This window comes from Coloeus monedula (genome assembly GCF_965178545.1).
Source record: "Coloeus monedula genome assembly, chromosome: 24".
Classification (NCBI taxonomy): Eukaryota; Metazoa; Chordata; class Aves; order Passeriformes; family Corvidae; genus Coloeus; species Coloeus monedula.
In genome coordinates, this window is record NC_138804.1 from 6,402,697 (window position 1) to 6,416,721 (window position 14,025).

Genomic DNA, 14,025 nt, shown 5'->3' on the forward strand with positions numbered 1-14,025 from the left:
GGGGTCACTGAGTGTGGGCAGTGAAATTCCTGCAGCCCCTGGGGATCGTTGTAGGGGAACTCTGGGACCTGGAGAGGCAGCTCCAATCTCTGCTCCTGGGACAGGGACAGCACCCAGGGAGCGGCTGGAGCTGGGCCAGGGCAGGCTCAGGCTGGAGAGCAGGGAAAGGTTCTTCCCCCAGAGGCTGCTGGGCACTGCCCAGGCTCCCCAGGGAATGGGCACGGCCCCGAGGCTGCCAGAGCTCCAGGAGCGTTTGGGCAGCGCTGCCAGGGATGCCCAGGGTGGGATTTGGGGTGTCTGTGCAGGGCCTGGGGCTGGAATTGATGATCCCGGTGGGTCCTTCCAGCTCAGGATATTCCATGGTTCTGTGCCCATGTCCATGGTTATGCCCCATTGTCCTGGAGAAGCCGCTGCAGAGGGACAGCTCAGAGTGGTTGTGACATCGGGGCTGGGCACTTTTGTACCTGGTTTAAAGAAAACAACCACAAACCAGACAAAAATGAAGAAAAAAACCACCCCATACGAAACCCCTGTGCCTCTGCTTTCCGTGCCACTGGTGCCTGTGCCGTGTTCCCATAAATTCATGACTCACTGGCAGCTGAGGAGTGTTGGCAGTTGGGAATAATGTTTGGGTCGAGTTTTTCAGTTTCCCAGGTGCTGGCAGGGTTGGAGATGGGAGGGAGAGGGGCCAGGATGGAGATGGGAGCAGTGGGGTCGGGATGGGAGGGAGAGGGGCCAGGATGGAGATGGGAGCAGTGGGGTCGGGATGGGAGGGAGAGGGGCCAGGATGGAGATGGGAGCAGTGGGGTCGGGATGGGAGGGAGAGGGACCAGGATGGAGATGGGAGCAGTGGGGCCAGGATGGAGGTGGGAGCAGTGGGGCCAGGATGGAGATGGGAGCAGTGGGGCCAGGATGGAGGTGGGAGCAGTGGGGCCAGGATGGAGGTGGGAGCAGTGGGGCCGGGGTGGTGATGCTGCCCAGCAGCTCCCCTGGCACATCAGGAAGGCTCAGGGGCGGGGAGCAGACCTGAAGGGGAGCACAGGGAATGGTCAGCCATTGCCAGTGCTCTCCTCCCTTTGTTCTGTGCCGGAGCTGTGAGCAGTGTGACCCCCGGGGCTGGGCAGGGCTGGGCAGGGCTGGCCGTGCTCCCCTCCCTGCCCTGCTTGCTCCGGAGGGCCGATAACATCTCCAGCCTTGTAAAGCTGAGCCCGACCTGTAAATACCCGCTCTGCCTTCCCTACCTGTTGCTGCAGAGAAACCCAGTTCTGCACTGCACAGATGGCTGCTTTTATCTTAATATTTGCCTTGTCTGAGGGCGATCAGTTTTCTTAATTTGTCTAATTCATAATCCCATCTCAGTGGGTTCTCTGTGCCCTGGCTGCTGGAAGAACTGCTTTTGTTGATGATGTGCAAGTCCTCCCCTCCTCCCTGCTCTGCTAAATTGAATATTGGCCTAACTCGTAAGTCCTCTGTAAGAGGGCTTAGCAGGATTATTTTCATACTGGATAGGGTCAATTTTAATAAAAACCAGGGAATGAATAAACGATTCTCGTTCTAAACTGCTGCTTATTCTTTTTAAATTTCCAACCTGCAGAACTGGATGAGAGTCACTTAAAGCACCTTTTTTTTCCTCTCCATTGCAACTGACAACTTTCCCTGAGGAAAAATCCATTGTCTTGGCAGCCTGTTGCATAATTCAGTGCAGATGCTTGCTGCCTGCTAACCCTCTGTACTGCTTGGAGCAGCACTTGACAGAACAAAGCCCCCCGTTAGCCTCTGTTAATATTGGCTCTGGGGTTTCCCTGATAGCTGTGAATAGATCTGGAATCTCCATGTGAGGTAAACATCTCTCTTCTGTTTGTTTCTGCTGTTGGGACAGAACTTCCAGGTGGAAATTTGATGCTTCTGGTGGGGAAAGATTAAACAGGAGGGGGAAGATGAAACTGGAGGGGACAGAGCTGGGGTGGTTTGTGCGGGAGCAGGAGGGTGTGCAGGAGACAGTGAGACTGAAAATGTTTTGTGACACTTGGCTGTGATTCACTGCAAAATCCAGAAGGTTTTGGGGTGCAGTTCTGCAGGATCCTGTTGGTAAAGGTTTGGTTTTCCTTAGGAAAGGGGTAGAGCAGGAGAAAACAGGGAAGGGCTGAAGAGCTTCAGATCCCCCTCGAGCAGGGAAATGCTGTAACAGAGCCGGGTGTGCTGCAGCTGCTGCAGGTCTGAGAGAACCCCAGAGTGGTTTGGGTGGGAAGGGACCCCAAAGCTCATCCAGTGCCACCCCAGGGACACCTCCCACTGTGCCAGGCTGCTCCAGCCCCAATGTCCAGCCTGGCCTTGGGCACTGCCAGGGATCCAGGGGCAGCCCCAGCTGCTCTGGCAATTCCATGCCAGCCCCTGCCCACCCTGCCAGGGAACAATTCCTGCCCAAGATCCCACCCAGCCCTGCCCTCTGGCACTGGGAAGCCATTCCCTGGCTCCTGGCCCTGAATCCCTTGTAAGAATCCCTCTCCTTTATCCTTGAAAAGAAAATTTTGGAATTTTTAATGTTCTATTCTGCTCCATCTTTCCTGTCTCTGTCCTGCAAGCCCATACCCCTCCCATCCTTTATTTCTACTGTGAGGGTGGGCAGGCCCTGGCACAGGGTGCCCAGAGCAGCTGGGGCTGCCCCTGGATCCCTGGCAGTGCCCAAGGCCAGGCTGGACATTGGGGCTGGAGCAGCCTGGCACAGTGGGAGGTGTCCCTGGGGGTGGCACTGGGTGGGATTTAAGGTCCCTTCCAACCCAAGCCATTCCAGGATTCTGTGGTTGGAGCTGTGGCTGCAGAACACTTTGTGTCCTGCGTTTTGAGGTGTTGTCAGAGGAAATGGGAAGTGTTTAATTGCAGCTAGAATTCAGTTTAATCAGTTTGTGCTGCTTTCTGTTCAAAACTCCTTGCAGTGCCACGAGGAGAGTTGTTATTTCTGCACTGTGGCAGCAGCAGCAGGAAAAAAATCTGCATTTGAAGAAATATGGGAATGACAGAAGCTTAAAAAAAAAATTGCAAGACACCTGATGTGTGTTTATGTTTATAAATCCTGGAGAGGGGTGGCTTGGCTTTCACCTCCCTGCCGGTGCAGATGGAGGAACAGGTTCATCTGCATTTGGAAATGATTGTTGCTCATGGGAGTCTCCTGTCCTTCCATTTGGAGTTATTTTGGGATTGCATAAAGGGGAGCACGGTGCAAGGTCCCTGCTTTCATCCTGCAGTGGGAGAATCTCGAGCAGCCTACGCCGTGTTGAGGGTGCGAGGAGAAATCCTGTCTGAAATCAGCCTGAAAAGTGATTGATTTTGTAAACAAACAGATCTTTGTAGAGTTGGGGAGGAAATGGAGAGCACAACTGTTCTGATTGTGCTTTAAAGCAGCCCTGAGAGCTGTGAAATCAGTTACTCCTGCTTCCCCAGCAGCTGATTGACTCCTCAGGTTCAGCCTTAAATTCGCACATCTGCTGCTGGAGTTACAGCAGGAGTTGGTATCAGCCAGGATATTGAATTTGATCTCAATCAGGGTATTGAAGTTGATATCAAATCAAGATATTGAAGTTGGTATCAGGGTGTTGAAGCTGATATTGATCAGGACTTAGCCCCACTGCTGACAGCGAGGAGGGATCCCCGGATCTGATGATTCCCGTTTGTTCCATGGTAATTCCAGGCAGATTTGAGTACTTTTCCTCTTCAGTTCCTTGAGTGTTATCCCAACGTGAGGCAAGGCTCATTTCTGGGTTAATTTGCTGTGGATGTGCTGTGGCTCCCCCTGTGAATTCCATCCATCCCACCCAGAGGATTTACTGGAGTATTATCCCCTTGGAGATGCCCCTGGCAGGTGTTTCCTGCTGAAGCTGTTCCCAAAACCCCCAAATGAACGGGAATTGTTCTCTCTGCCATCTCAGCCTCCAGAGCAGTCACCCCTGGGCTCTCCCAGCCCCAGGCTGGCTCCGTCCCATTCCCAGGGAGCCTCTCCCGCTCCCCGCACGTGGCCGCTGCTGGCCCAGAGCCGCTCCCTCCCATCAGTTCCCAAGCAGCCCCTGGAGCAGGAGAGCTGGGAGCTGCTGCCATCCCTCCATCCATCCATCCATCCATCCATCCATCCATCCATCCATCCATCCGTCCGTCCGTCCATCCATCCATCCATCCATCCATCCATCCATCCATCCATCCATCCATCCATCCATCCCTCTCCTGAGCTTCTCTGTCCCTCCAGCAGCAGCTGGGATGGGGAGGCAGGAGTTGGTGCTGGGAGCTCCCAGGTGGGCTCAGGAGAACGTTTGGATCACGATCTTTGCCTCCTCCTTTCCCTTCCCTGGCGAGTGCAGAGAGGCTGGAGGGTGTCAGCTGTGTGAGTGCCTGATGTGTGTGGGGTTCCTGGAGCTGGGAGGAAAATCAGGAGTGGGGAGATGGAATTGTTCCCATAGCCTCCACCCCGAAGTATATCAATATTTGGATTACATCAGTTGTGTTTAATGATTGATGCCTGATAGAAGGGAGATGCTTATGGTTTCTGTTTGCATTTTATACTTATTTTAATCATGCTTTGCTTTGTTTTGTTCTTTTTTTCTTTCTTTTCTGTTTTGTTGTTTGTTATTTTTTAATTGCAGCAGCTGTTGCCGGGTAAAAAGTTTTGGGAATCTGATGATTCCAGCAAAGATGGACCAAAAGGGATATTTCTGGGAGATCAGTGGAGAGACAGTGCTTGGGGAACATCAGGTAGCTCAATTATTTCCTTAATTTAGTTGGGGTTGAATACAGAAATGTGCAATTTATTTACTCAAAGTCGCTGGCCAGTCTGGATGACACAGCTTTGAAAAGATTTAAAAACCCACCTGGATTCTATAATAAAAAAAAAAGCCAAACAGAAAACCTCACATTGCTGTGTGATAAAATTAAGATATCCATAGGTGTCTGAACACTGTCCAATGGGAATATGTGTAAATTTGTGTTTATGTGCTTAAAAATCTTAAATTGCCCTTAAAATTTCAGTTTCTGATGTGTTTTCTGTCTTGGGATGGATTAACTGAAAGTTTGCACAAAGATATTGGAGAACAAGGTGAATAAAAAAAGAAATCCCTTCATTTTTTCAGTACTAAACCAACCAACCAAAAGCCAGCATTAGTTAAAAACAAATAAAATAATGTTCTGAATGAGTGTTGAGTTAAATCTGCCAAGGATTTTGTTCTTGCATCAGAGACTGTCCCTGCTTTTGGACTCGAGGGGAGAGCAACATTCAATTTAAAAGACAAAAACCCGAGGTTTTGAATTAGTATTGAATTTTATCTGCCAAGGATTTTGTTCTTGGCTCAGAGACTGTCCCTAATTTTGAACTTTGGGGGAAAATATTCAGGTTGGTTTTAGGTAAACGGCAAAAAATCCCCTGCAAGTGCTGGGATTGAAATGCTGATCTTTGATTTGTTCTGTCCTTGGCTTCTGCGTGTAATGAATCTGCTCCTGAAGCACTCCCGGGTGTCTGCTGCAGGTCCCAAAACCTCCAGCTCCCAGGAAATGGGATTTACAGCTCCCAGGAAATGGGATTTACAGCAGCCCCTCTGTTGGGCGGCGTTTTTCCTGCTGAGAATACCCATTTTTAAATTGAAGTCTTTCAGACAGTGATAAGGCCTTTTTTTATTACTCCCATTGAAAAATGGCCATGAAAAGGGGACAGAGCTTCTCCAAATGTGCCTGGGTGGGTCAGTCTGGGCCCTGGGGGGATTTTGGGGAGCTCCTGGCCTGTCCCAGCCCTCAGGAGCACCTTGTGCCTGGCTTTGTTAGTCCAGCCTGGAGCTGAGGGGGATTAAGGCTGAGCCAGGCTTTGGGAACAGCTGAGGGTGGGACTTTCTCCTCGCGGTGACACCCCCGGCCAGGCTCATCCCACACCTCCAGGAGTCCCAGCCCTTCCCAGCCCTCCCTTTGCTGATTCCCGCTGATCCCACCGCTCACAGTGGCCCTGAGTGTCTGGGAAGTTTCCCTTGGCTCACCCAAAATAAGGGAGCAGCACCCGAGGTCTCTGCTCCCCAAAATCCCCGCAGCGCCCACCCGGCCTCCGTGGGATGCTGGAGCCTGGGTCGTGCCTTGGCTCCGTCCGTGCCCACAGGATGCCCTGCAGGCCTCCCACGCGGGTTTGGGGTTTTCCTCTGTCTCGAAGCTGTGGCTGTAGAACCTTTACAGCCAGCCCAGCTCCAAGCTGCAGGCCTGCCCTTCCTTCCCTCCCGGGGACACGGAGCTGGGCAGCAGTGCTGCGGTAAACCTGCCTTTTCCCTGGTTTTGGAAGCTGTTTCCCTCCAAAATCCCCCCAGTCCACGTCCCTCTGTGGCCACACTGGTGGGAAAGGAGGGAAGTTTAGCCAGGGAATGGAATTACTTTCGCCTGCTTTGTGAGGAAGCTCCAGTGTCAGTATCCTTGGATATTGATGTCCCTTCTGTGTCCCATCATCCCCTGGCAATTCCCAGACCTTCTGCCTGTTATTTTTGATTCCCTGGCTGTTGTCAGGAGCAGAGAATTCCTTCCCTTCCCTCCTTGGGGTCACTCCCTCCTGCCCAGCCAGGGGTTTTTGCAGGGCCCAGAAGGATTTGGAGACTCCCGAGTCTGTCCTGGTTGGACCTCGCAGCCTCAGGGATGGCAGAGGGCTGGGGCTGGTGCAGGAGGACTGGGGGATGAGGAGGAAGAAATGAACTCCTCAGAAACCTTTTCCTGAGGCAAGAGCAGCCAAAACAACTCTCTGATCATGACATGAACACAACAACTGATGGGACAGAGGACGCAGGGAGAGGCCATAGGATCACGTTTTACATGACAACCCAAAACTTGTTTATCACTGTACTAATGCAAGAGTTTTACTAAAACTAAAAACTAAAACCTTGGTTTTTTTAATTGCAACCTTTAATTAGTCTTAAATTTCTGAAATTCTATGATTTTAGATTTTAAACATAGCTCTCACTTGTAAATTTGCACATTGTAGTATTTAAAAAATGAGAAAGCCATCCTGGTTTTACTAATGGACATCACCAGAGTGACAAAGTTGACACTTTTTAGTGCAAGCAAGCCCCTGGGGAGTACATATTGAATGATTTAATTTGCCTCCTTTGAATAGTTGGATCTGCTTGTGAGAATTTCCATGTTTCTGTTCCAGATCACTCTGTTTCCCAGCCAATTATGGTTCAGAGAAGACCTGGGCAGGGCTTCCATGTGAACAGCGAAGTCAACTCAGTGCTGTCACCACGGTCAGAGAGCGGAGGACTCGGAGTTAGCATGGTGGAGTATGTGCTGAGCTCATCTCCTGGAGATTCCTGCCTAAGGAAAGGAGGATTTGTAAGTGCCTGATCCCCACATTTCTGTTCCCCTGCTGTTCTTTTCTCCCTTTGCTGCTCGGTTTGTTCGTTTGTTGATCATTCCTACAGCAGAGCTTTCTTGCTTTGCTCTCGGTGTAGCTCTTCCCCCAAGCAGGGCAGGTTTTGGCCTTGACTTGGAGGATGGAAGATGGGAGATGGGAAGGTGCTGGCATTGCCTGATTCCCTGGATAAGCCCCCCAGCAGTAACACCCCATCCAGGCTAATCCTTGGAGAAGGTTGCACAAACACCTCCCCTGAGCCTGTGGCTGCCTTGGTGCTGCCTCAGAACAAAAACTCCGTGTGATGGTGCCAGAAGCAGGACACAGCTCCAGACCTGCCCCTCACCTGATGAGAACTGTCATGGCACAGTGGTTATCCTTGTCCTGTGGCTTTTCCTTACGCTATTTTTTTGGGATAACCCCCCCCCTCCAATAAATGTATTGCTCTCACACCCCCTTCCCTGGCATTGCTGCTTGCTGGATGGATGTGTTTTACAGCTGGCATTGCTTTCCACACAGGTCGTTTCCCACGTGTTTTGTGGGGTGGGGAAGGAGCACAGCCTCGAATTTCAGACTGTGGGGAGAGGTGGCATCGAGCCCAGCCCTGTAGCAGGGAAAAGGGCTCCAGAAATGGTGGAAAACCATCCTTTGGATGCTCTCCAGGGAGCTGCTTTGCAGCTTCCCTCATCCCTCCTGGGATTGCTGGCCCTCATTAGGCGGTACCTGAGAACCTGGGGGAGCCCTGAGCTGAGCAGAGAGGATTTTTGGGATGTGAGAACTCAGGGCAAGGAGCCCATTTATCCACGTTGGGGGTCAGGGAGGGGTTTGCTCCTCAGCACAGTCAGGGTGACAGTGGTGACCCCACTGTCACTGCTGAACACACCCCCCTGCTTGGGGGAGTGTCGCTCCAAATCTGCATTTACAGGTGGCATTCCCAGGTAATGTTCAGGAAGCACAATTTTATTCTCTTTCAGAAGCAGCATCAAAAGACTTTTGCTTTCAGAACAGTTCTGTTTTCTCTAAATATGAGGGGGAAAAATCCCTCCCTCCAGTTAGAGAGAGTGGGAAAAGGGTTCAGTGCCAGAGGCACAAACGTTGTGTGCAGAGCGCTTCTGCCTCCAGCAGGGAGGAGGGCAGGGTTTGGGTGTCTGTCCCTGTGACAGCACCAAAGCTGCCTCTGATAAATATGTTTATATGCCCCTTGCTGGTTTTTATCATAAATTATGTTGTTTTTCCTCTCCCTTTTGTTGTTCAAAACACTGCCCCAGGCATCATGGCCCTTTATTCTCCTCCCAAGTGAAATAAAATGCAGACATGAAGGGCAGGAACGCTGCAGCTGTAACGCCACTCATGGAATGCTCCACACAACAGAAATCCTTTTCTTCCTCCTTTTTTTCCCCCCCCTTTTCTCCCAAAGAAATTCGCTCCAGGATTACAGGAGCCAGTGACTGAGGCATGATTTATTTGAGTGTTTTTAAATGAGCTGTGAAGTTTTGGAATTCACTGTTGATGCCCCCAAAACTGAGGTGATTTTCAAACACTTGTCCAGTCAAGAGCTGTCTCTGACACTGAGCCAGGCACTTCAGAGAGGCTCTAATTCAGTTTATGCCCCTGCAGCATTTGCTGGTGTTGATTTGGAAGTGCTTAAGTCCCATCTAGAAAGAGAATTCTTTTCAATTATTTTCGGGTGGGATTTTTAGAGCCTATAAAAACAAACCTTGAGTTACTAAATGGAGGAAACCTGAATAGATGAAAGCCCTCTTGGAAGAGTGAGAACGAATTCCCTTATTTCTTTGATTATTATTGAATATTTTGCATTTTTACCTACTTTTTGGTAGGAATTAATGTTTGCAAGTGACTTCTTTTGTTGTGACGTGTGTCTTTGATTTGTTACCATCTCGGGGTAACGGGAAAATTGATCTGAAAACTCAGCTTATTAAAACAATGTCTCTTTTGCCCAGGGGCCAAGGGATGCAGAGAGTGACGAGAATGACAAAGGGGATAAGAAAAACAAGGGCACGTTTGATGGAGATAAATTGGGAGATCTGAAGGAGGAGGGGGATGTGATGGATAAATCCAATGGTTTGCCTGTTCAGAATGGGATCGACGCCGATGTCAAAGACTTCAGGTACGTTCATAATTAATCAGTTAATAATTAATCAGCATTGGGGTCTAACCTCAGCCCCCCCCAGGCTCTCACTCCCTCCCCTGCAGTGCCATGGTAGGAGAGAATCTGAGGGGGAAAAGTGAGAACTCGTGGGTTGAGGTGGAAACATTTTCACGGGGAAGGGAAAACTGTGCACGGAAGCAAAGCAGGAATTACCCAGCACTGGCCAAGGGAAGGTGCTCAGGCATCCCATTGCCAGGACAGCTGGGCTCCCCTGGAGTCACTGGAGCCTCTCCATGGCCAGGGCAGGCTGAGGGAGCTTCTCCTTTATTGCACCACCTCCAGGCAGTGCTGCTGGGTCTGGGTGTGTGGTGCTGCTCTGATGCTGGGCTGGAGCGTTCCTGGTTTTACTTTTTGTTCAGATTTTTTAAATACATCCATTTCTCCCTAGAATTAACTCAGGGAACTATTTCAGACCATCTTTTTTATTTACCCCACTCTACTCCAACACCTCCAGGCTGTTCTGGTGGGCCTGATGCTGGGCTGGAGCGTTCCTGGTTTTATTTATTTTGAATTTTTTAAAATACATCAATTTCTCCTTAGAATTAACTCAGGGAACTCTTTCAGACCCTCTCATTATTTTTCTCTCTTTTGTTGCACCACCTCCAGGCAGTGCTGCTGGGTCTGGGTGTGTGGTGCTGCTCTTGATGCTGGGCTGGAGCGTTCCTGGTTTTACTTTTTATTTATTTTTTTAAACACATCCATTTCTCCCTAGAATTAACTCAGGGAGATATTTCAGACCATCTCTTTATTTCTTTACCCCTCTTTTACCCCCCCTCCAGGCAGTTCTGGTGGGTCTGGGGGTGGGCTGGAGCGTTCCTGGTGCTGCTTCCTGACGTGGTTTTCCCTCCCCGCGCAGCCGCACGCCCGGGAACTGCCAGAACTCCGCCAGCGAGGTGGATCTGCTGGGCCCCAACCAGAACGGCTCCGAGGGCCTGGCCCAGCTGGCCAGCACCAACGGGGCCAAGCCCGTGGAGGACTTCTCCAACATGGAGTCTCAGAGCGTGCCCCTGGATGCCATGGAGCACGTGGGCATGGAGCCGCTGCAGTTCGATTATTCCGGCACTCAGGTCCCCGTGGACTCGGCTGCGGCCACCGTGGGGCTCTTCGACTACAATTCCCAGCAGCAGGTGAGGAGCTGCTCCCTGACCCACCCCTGTGGCTCCAAAGGAATCCACGTGGGATGGGATGAGCTCGGGATCCTGTCCTGGGAGAAGGGGTGGAGGAAGATTTGAAGCGTTTTCATCGTCTTCGTGCTGTGTGGGTCCTCAGAGGGGATTGGAGCAGATCTGCTTCCCATGGCAGCAATTCCCACTGCAAGTCCCACTGCAATTCCCACAGCACTGCCCTCTCAGTGATCCTGGGTGTCATTGAAAAAGAGCTTTAAAGTAGTAAAAAGTGTTAAAAAACCCAAACACCACCCACCCTGGAGCCCTGAAAGTGACTGAGAGATCCAGGAAGTGCTCAGCCCAGGTGTGAGCCCCACATTGGGTTTTGCTGAGCCTCACATTTGGCCCTGCTGGAGCCCCACGTTGGGCTGGGCTGAGCCCTGTGCTGAGCTGGGCTTTGCTGAGCCCCACGTTGGGCTGGGCTGAGCCCCACATTGGGCTGGGCTGAGCCCTGTGCTGAGCTGGGCTTTGCTGAGCCCCACGTTGGGCTGGGCTGAGCCCCATGTTGGGTTTTACTGGGTCCCACACTGGGCTCTGCTGCCCCAACCAGAGCAGCCTGAGGCAATTACGAGTTCAAACCTTCTCCTGCCTGAGCCTGGTTTAAACCCTGAGGGCAGAGTCCGCCACTACAAACCTTTATCTGAGCCTGCTTTAGGTTTGTTTGACCTTTCTCCCACACAAGCCCAGAGTCCCTGATCCAAAGCCTCCCTTGGCTCCTGCTGAATGCTGGGCCTGGCTCCAGCAATCGACTCCTGTTCTGCTCCTGTTCCTGCTCGTTTGGGTAATGATCGTAAACTTTATTGTATTGTAAACCTTCCCTTTGCAAGTTTGATATCCCTCCGAGAAGAACGGAGCCCTTTGTTGTAGCTGACTGCAGGGATGTGTAGCTCTCCCTGGCTTCCCTAAAATATCTGATTTTTTTAGCAGAAGAGCCTCTGGCACTCTGGAGTGAGGGGAGCCATTGCCAAGTTTGTGCTGAGTTATCACAGCCTTAAAAGCAATGTAAATAATCTGTGTTGGAGCTCAACTGGCTGCTCTGTTCTGCAGCATCTTGGGGAGGTTAATGATGGAAAATTTAATGATTAAACTAAATAGCTGCTGTAGAGTTCAAAAAGGAAAAAAAGCAGATAGTTCCAAGTCTTTGTCTTGCTCTGGTGTAAGGCCTGGGATGCCAGAATTACTTTTAAACCATGAAATTGTGTGGTTTTTAAAACATTAGGGCTACACAAGTGAGCTGCTTCTGGAGAAGCATTAGGGATGGGACTGGAACGGCAGGAGTGGGAAGCCTGGAATTTGCATTTTGTCAGGGTTTTCTATTTCAGTGAAGGCTGATTTACAAGCTCAAGGAGTTTTTATTTGTTTCTTTCAGCCTTTAAAAATTAAGATTTAAAATTTGGCACATCTGGCACCCACTGGTGGAAATAAACCCTCGCACAGGAAGGCAGAGCAGGGAAGGGTCCCCGTTTTGGGAGCGATGCAGTGCGGATTTCTGGCTGGGTTTGGGATTTTTGTTTCATACCAAGTGGATGGGCAGTGTCCGTGTGCAGCTGATGTCACCTCTGTCATCAGCTGTCTGGGAATCACGGGATCACTGAGGGTGGAAAAGCCCTCCCAGATCAAATCCGAGCTGTGCCCCATCCCCACCTTTTCCCCAGCCCAGAGCACTCAGTGCCACCTCCAGGAATTCCTTGGGCACCTCCATGGATGGGCACTCCAAACCTCCCTGGGCAATTCCAATCCCTGAGCACCCTTTCCATGGGGAAATTCCTGCTGCTGCCCACCCTGAGCCTGCCCTGGCCCAGCCTGAGGCCGTTCCCTCTCCTCCTGTCCCTGTTCCCTGCCAGCAGAGCCCGACCCCCCCGGCTGCCCCCTCCTGTCAGGGACTTGTGCAGAGCCACAAGGGCCCCCCTGAGCCTCCTTTGCTCCAGGCTGAGCCCCTTCCCAGCTCCCTCAGGAATTCTCCAGCCCCTTCCCAGCTCCATTTCCCTGTTGTGGAGCCCAGGTCCCCTCTTGGCTCTGCCTGATTTTGGGGGAGCAGTGGGGACACAGCTGCTGCCCCTCAGTCCCACCCAGGCCCTGCTGAGCTGCCGAACAAGATCTGTTACTGTCAGTTTTTGCAGCTTCCACCTCCCGTGAAAGCAAACAGGAGCCTTTGTGAGCCTGAAGTGCTGTAGTGAAGATAAGGAATCACTCCCCAGCCAAGTGTGCCCTCTCAGGGCAGGTTTGTGGAAATCCAGGGATCTTGGCTCCCACTTGTGCCCATTTCCTCAATACCTGATGCCCAAAGCCGGGGTTTGTCCACTGCCAGTCTCGGCCTGGATGAAAGGAATCTTCTGTTGTCAGCAGGAAATCTGTCCTGAACAAGGGATCTGATCCCTAAAAGTGCCCTTTGGGGCTGTGGGGAAGCATCCCATCCTTGGAAGGGATTAGGAGCCAGCACAGCTGGGAGCAGGATAAGGAAGGGGAAGGTTTTACCCCCGTGTCATCTGATTAGAGCTGTCAGATGTTGGCATCGCAGGAGAAACTGGCTCAGGGAGGTCTGATCTCCCAGCATTCCCACAACGTGGGGTTCTGCTTCCTTGGAATTCCCTCAGTGAGCTCCTCCACGTGCTGGAAATCATCCCTCATTTGTCCTGGAGGAGAGGGGAGCAGCCTCACTGAAGTGCTGGATGGTCTCCCTGAGCTCCTGCAGAGCCGTGTCAGGCCTTGCAGCTTTTCATTCCAAATGCATTTTCCTGCAGCCTGAAGTGCTCCAGGTGCACTTTCCTGGTACCTTTGTAAATTCAGGTTAACATTCCTGTTGCAGAGGTTCCTCGTCCTTTTCCCCTCCCTCAATCCCCCCATTTCACGCTGATTTGTGGGGTTTGGGGTGTGGGGCTGGGCTGTCAGCAGATGGAGGCAGCGCAGCGAGGCTTCAACAGCTCTTCCTAAATACCCTGAGGTGATGATTCCCAGAGCTCCCGTGGCTTATCTGGCTGCGGAAAGCCTGGAATTGGGATGGTTTTCCTTGGCTCTGCCTCCTTGGACAGGCTGCAGGATGAAATCTGCAGCTGCAGGGTTGGAGCTGTGCTGACTTTCTTCTGAGCAAGGCTGTGAATTAAAGTGGGAGGAGGGAGAGGTCACAAAATCCTGGAAGGGACCTCAAAGCCCACCCAGTGCCAGCCCTGCCCTGGCAGGGACACCTCCCACTGTGCCAGGCTGCTCCAGCCCCAATGTCCAGCCTGGCCTTGGGCACTGCCAGGGATCCAGGGGCAGCCCCAGCTGCTCTGGCAATTCCATGCCAGCCCCTGCCCACCCTGCCAGGGAACAATTCCTGCCCAATCTCCCATTTAAATCCT

General features: G+C 51.6%; 1 protein-coding gene across 6 annotated transcripts in view; it reads left to right on the top strand.

Moving 5' to 3' along the window:
- The window catches only part of PUM1 (pumilio RNA binding family member 1), a 78,122-nt gene that overhangs the window by 22,814 nt on the left and 41,283 nt on the right, over window positions 1-14,025 (top strand). For 5 of the 6 annotated variants that reach the window (XM_082296801.1, XM_082296803.1, XM_082296804.1 and 2 more), the window contains exons 4-7: window positions 4,629-4,737; window positions 7,154-7,332; window positions 9,313-9,479; window positions 10,378-10,648. In XM_082296801.1, the coding sequence (XP_082152927.1) occupies window positions 4,629-4,737; window positions 7,154-7,332; window positions 9,313-9,479; window positions 10,378-10,648 (726 nt within the window). The remainder of the gene's footprint in view (window positions 1-4,628; window positions 4,738-7,153; window positions 7,333-9,312; window positions 9,480-10,377; window positions 10,649-14,025) is intronic. The other variant, XM_082296802.1, reaches the window with a different exon arrangement.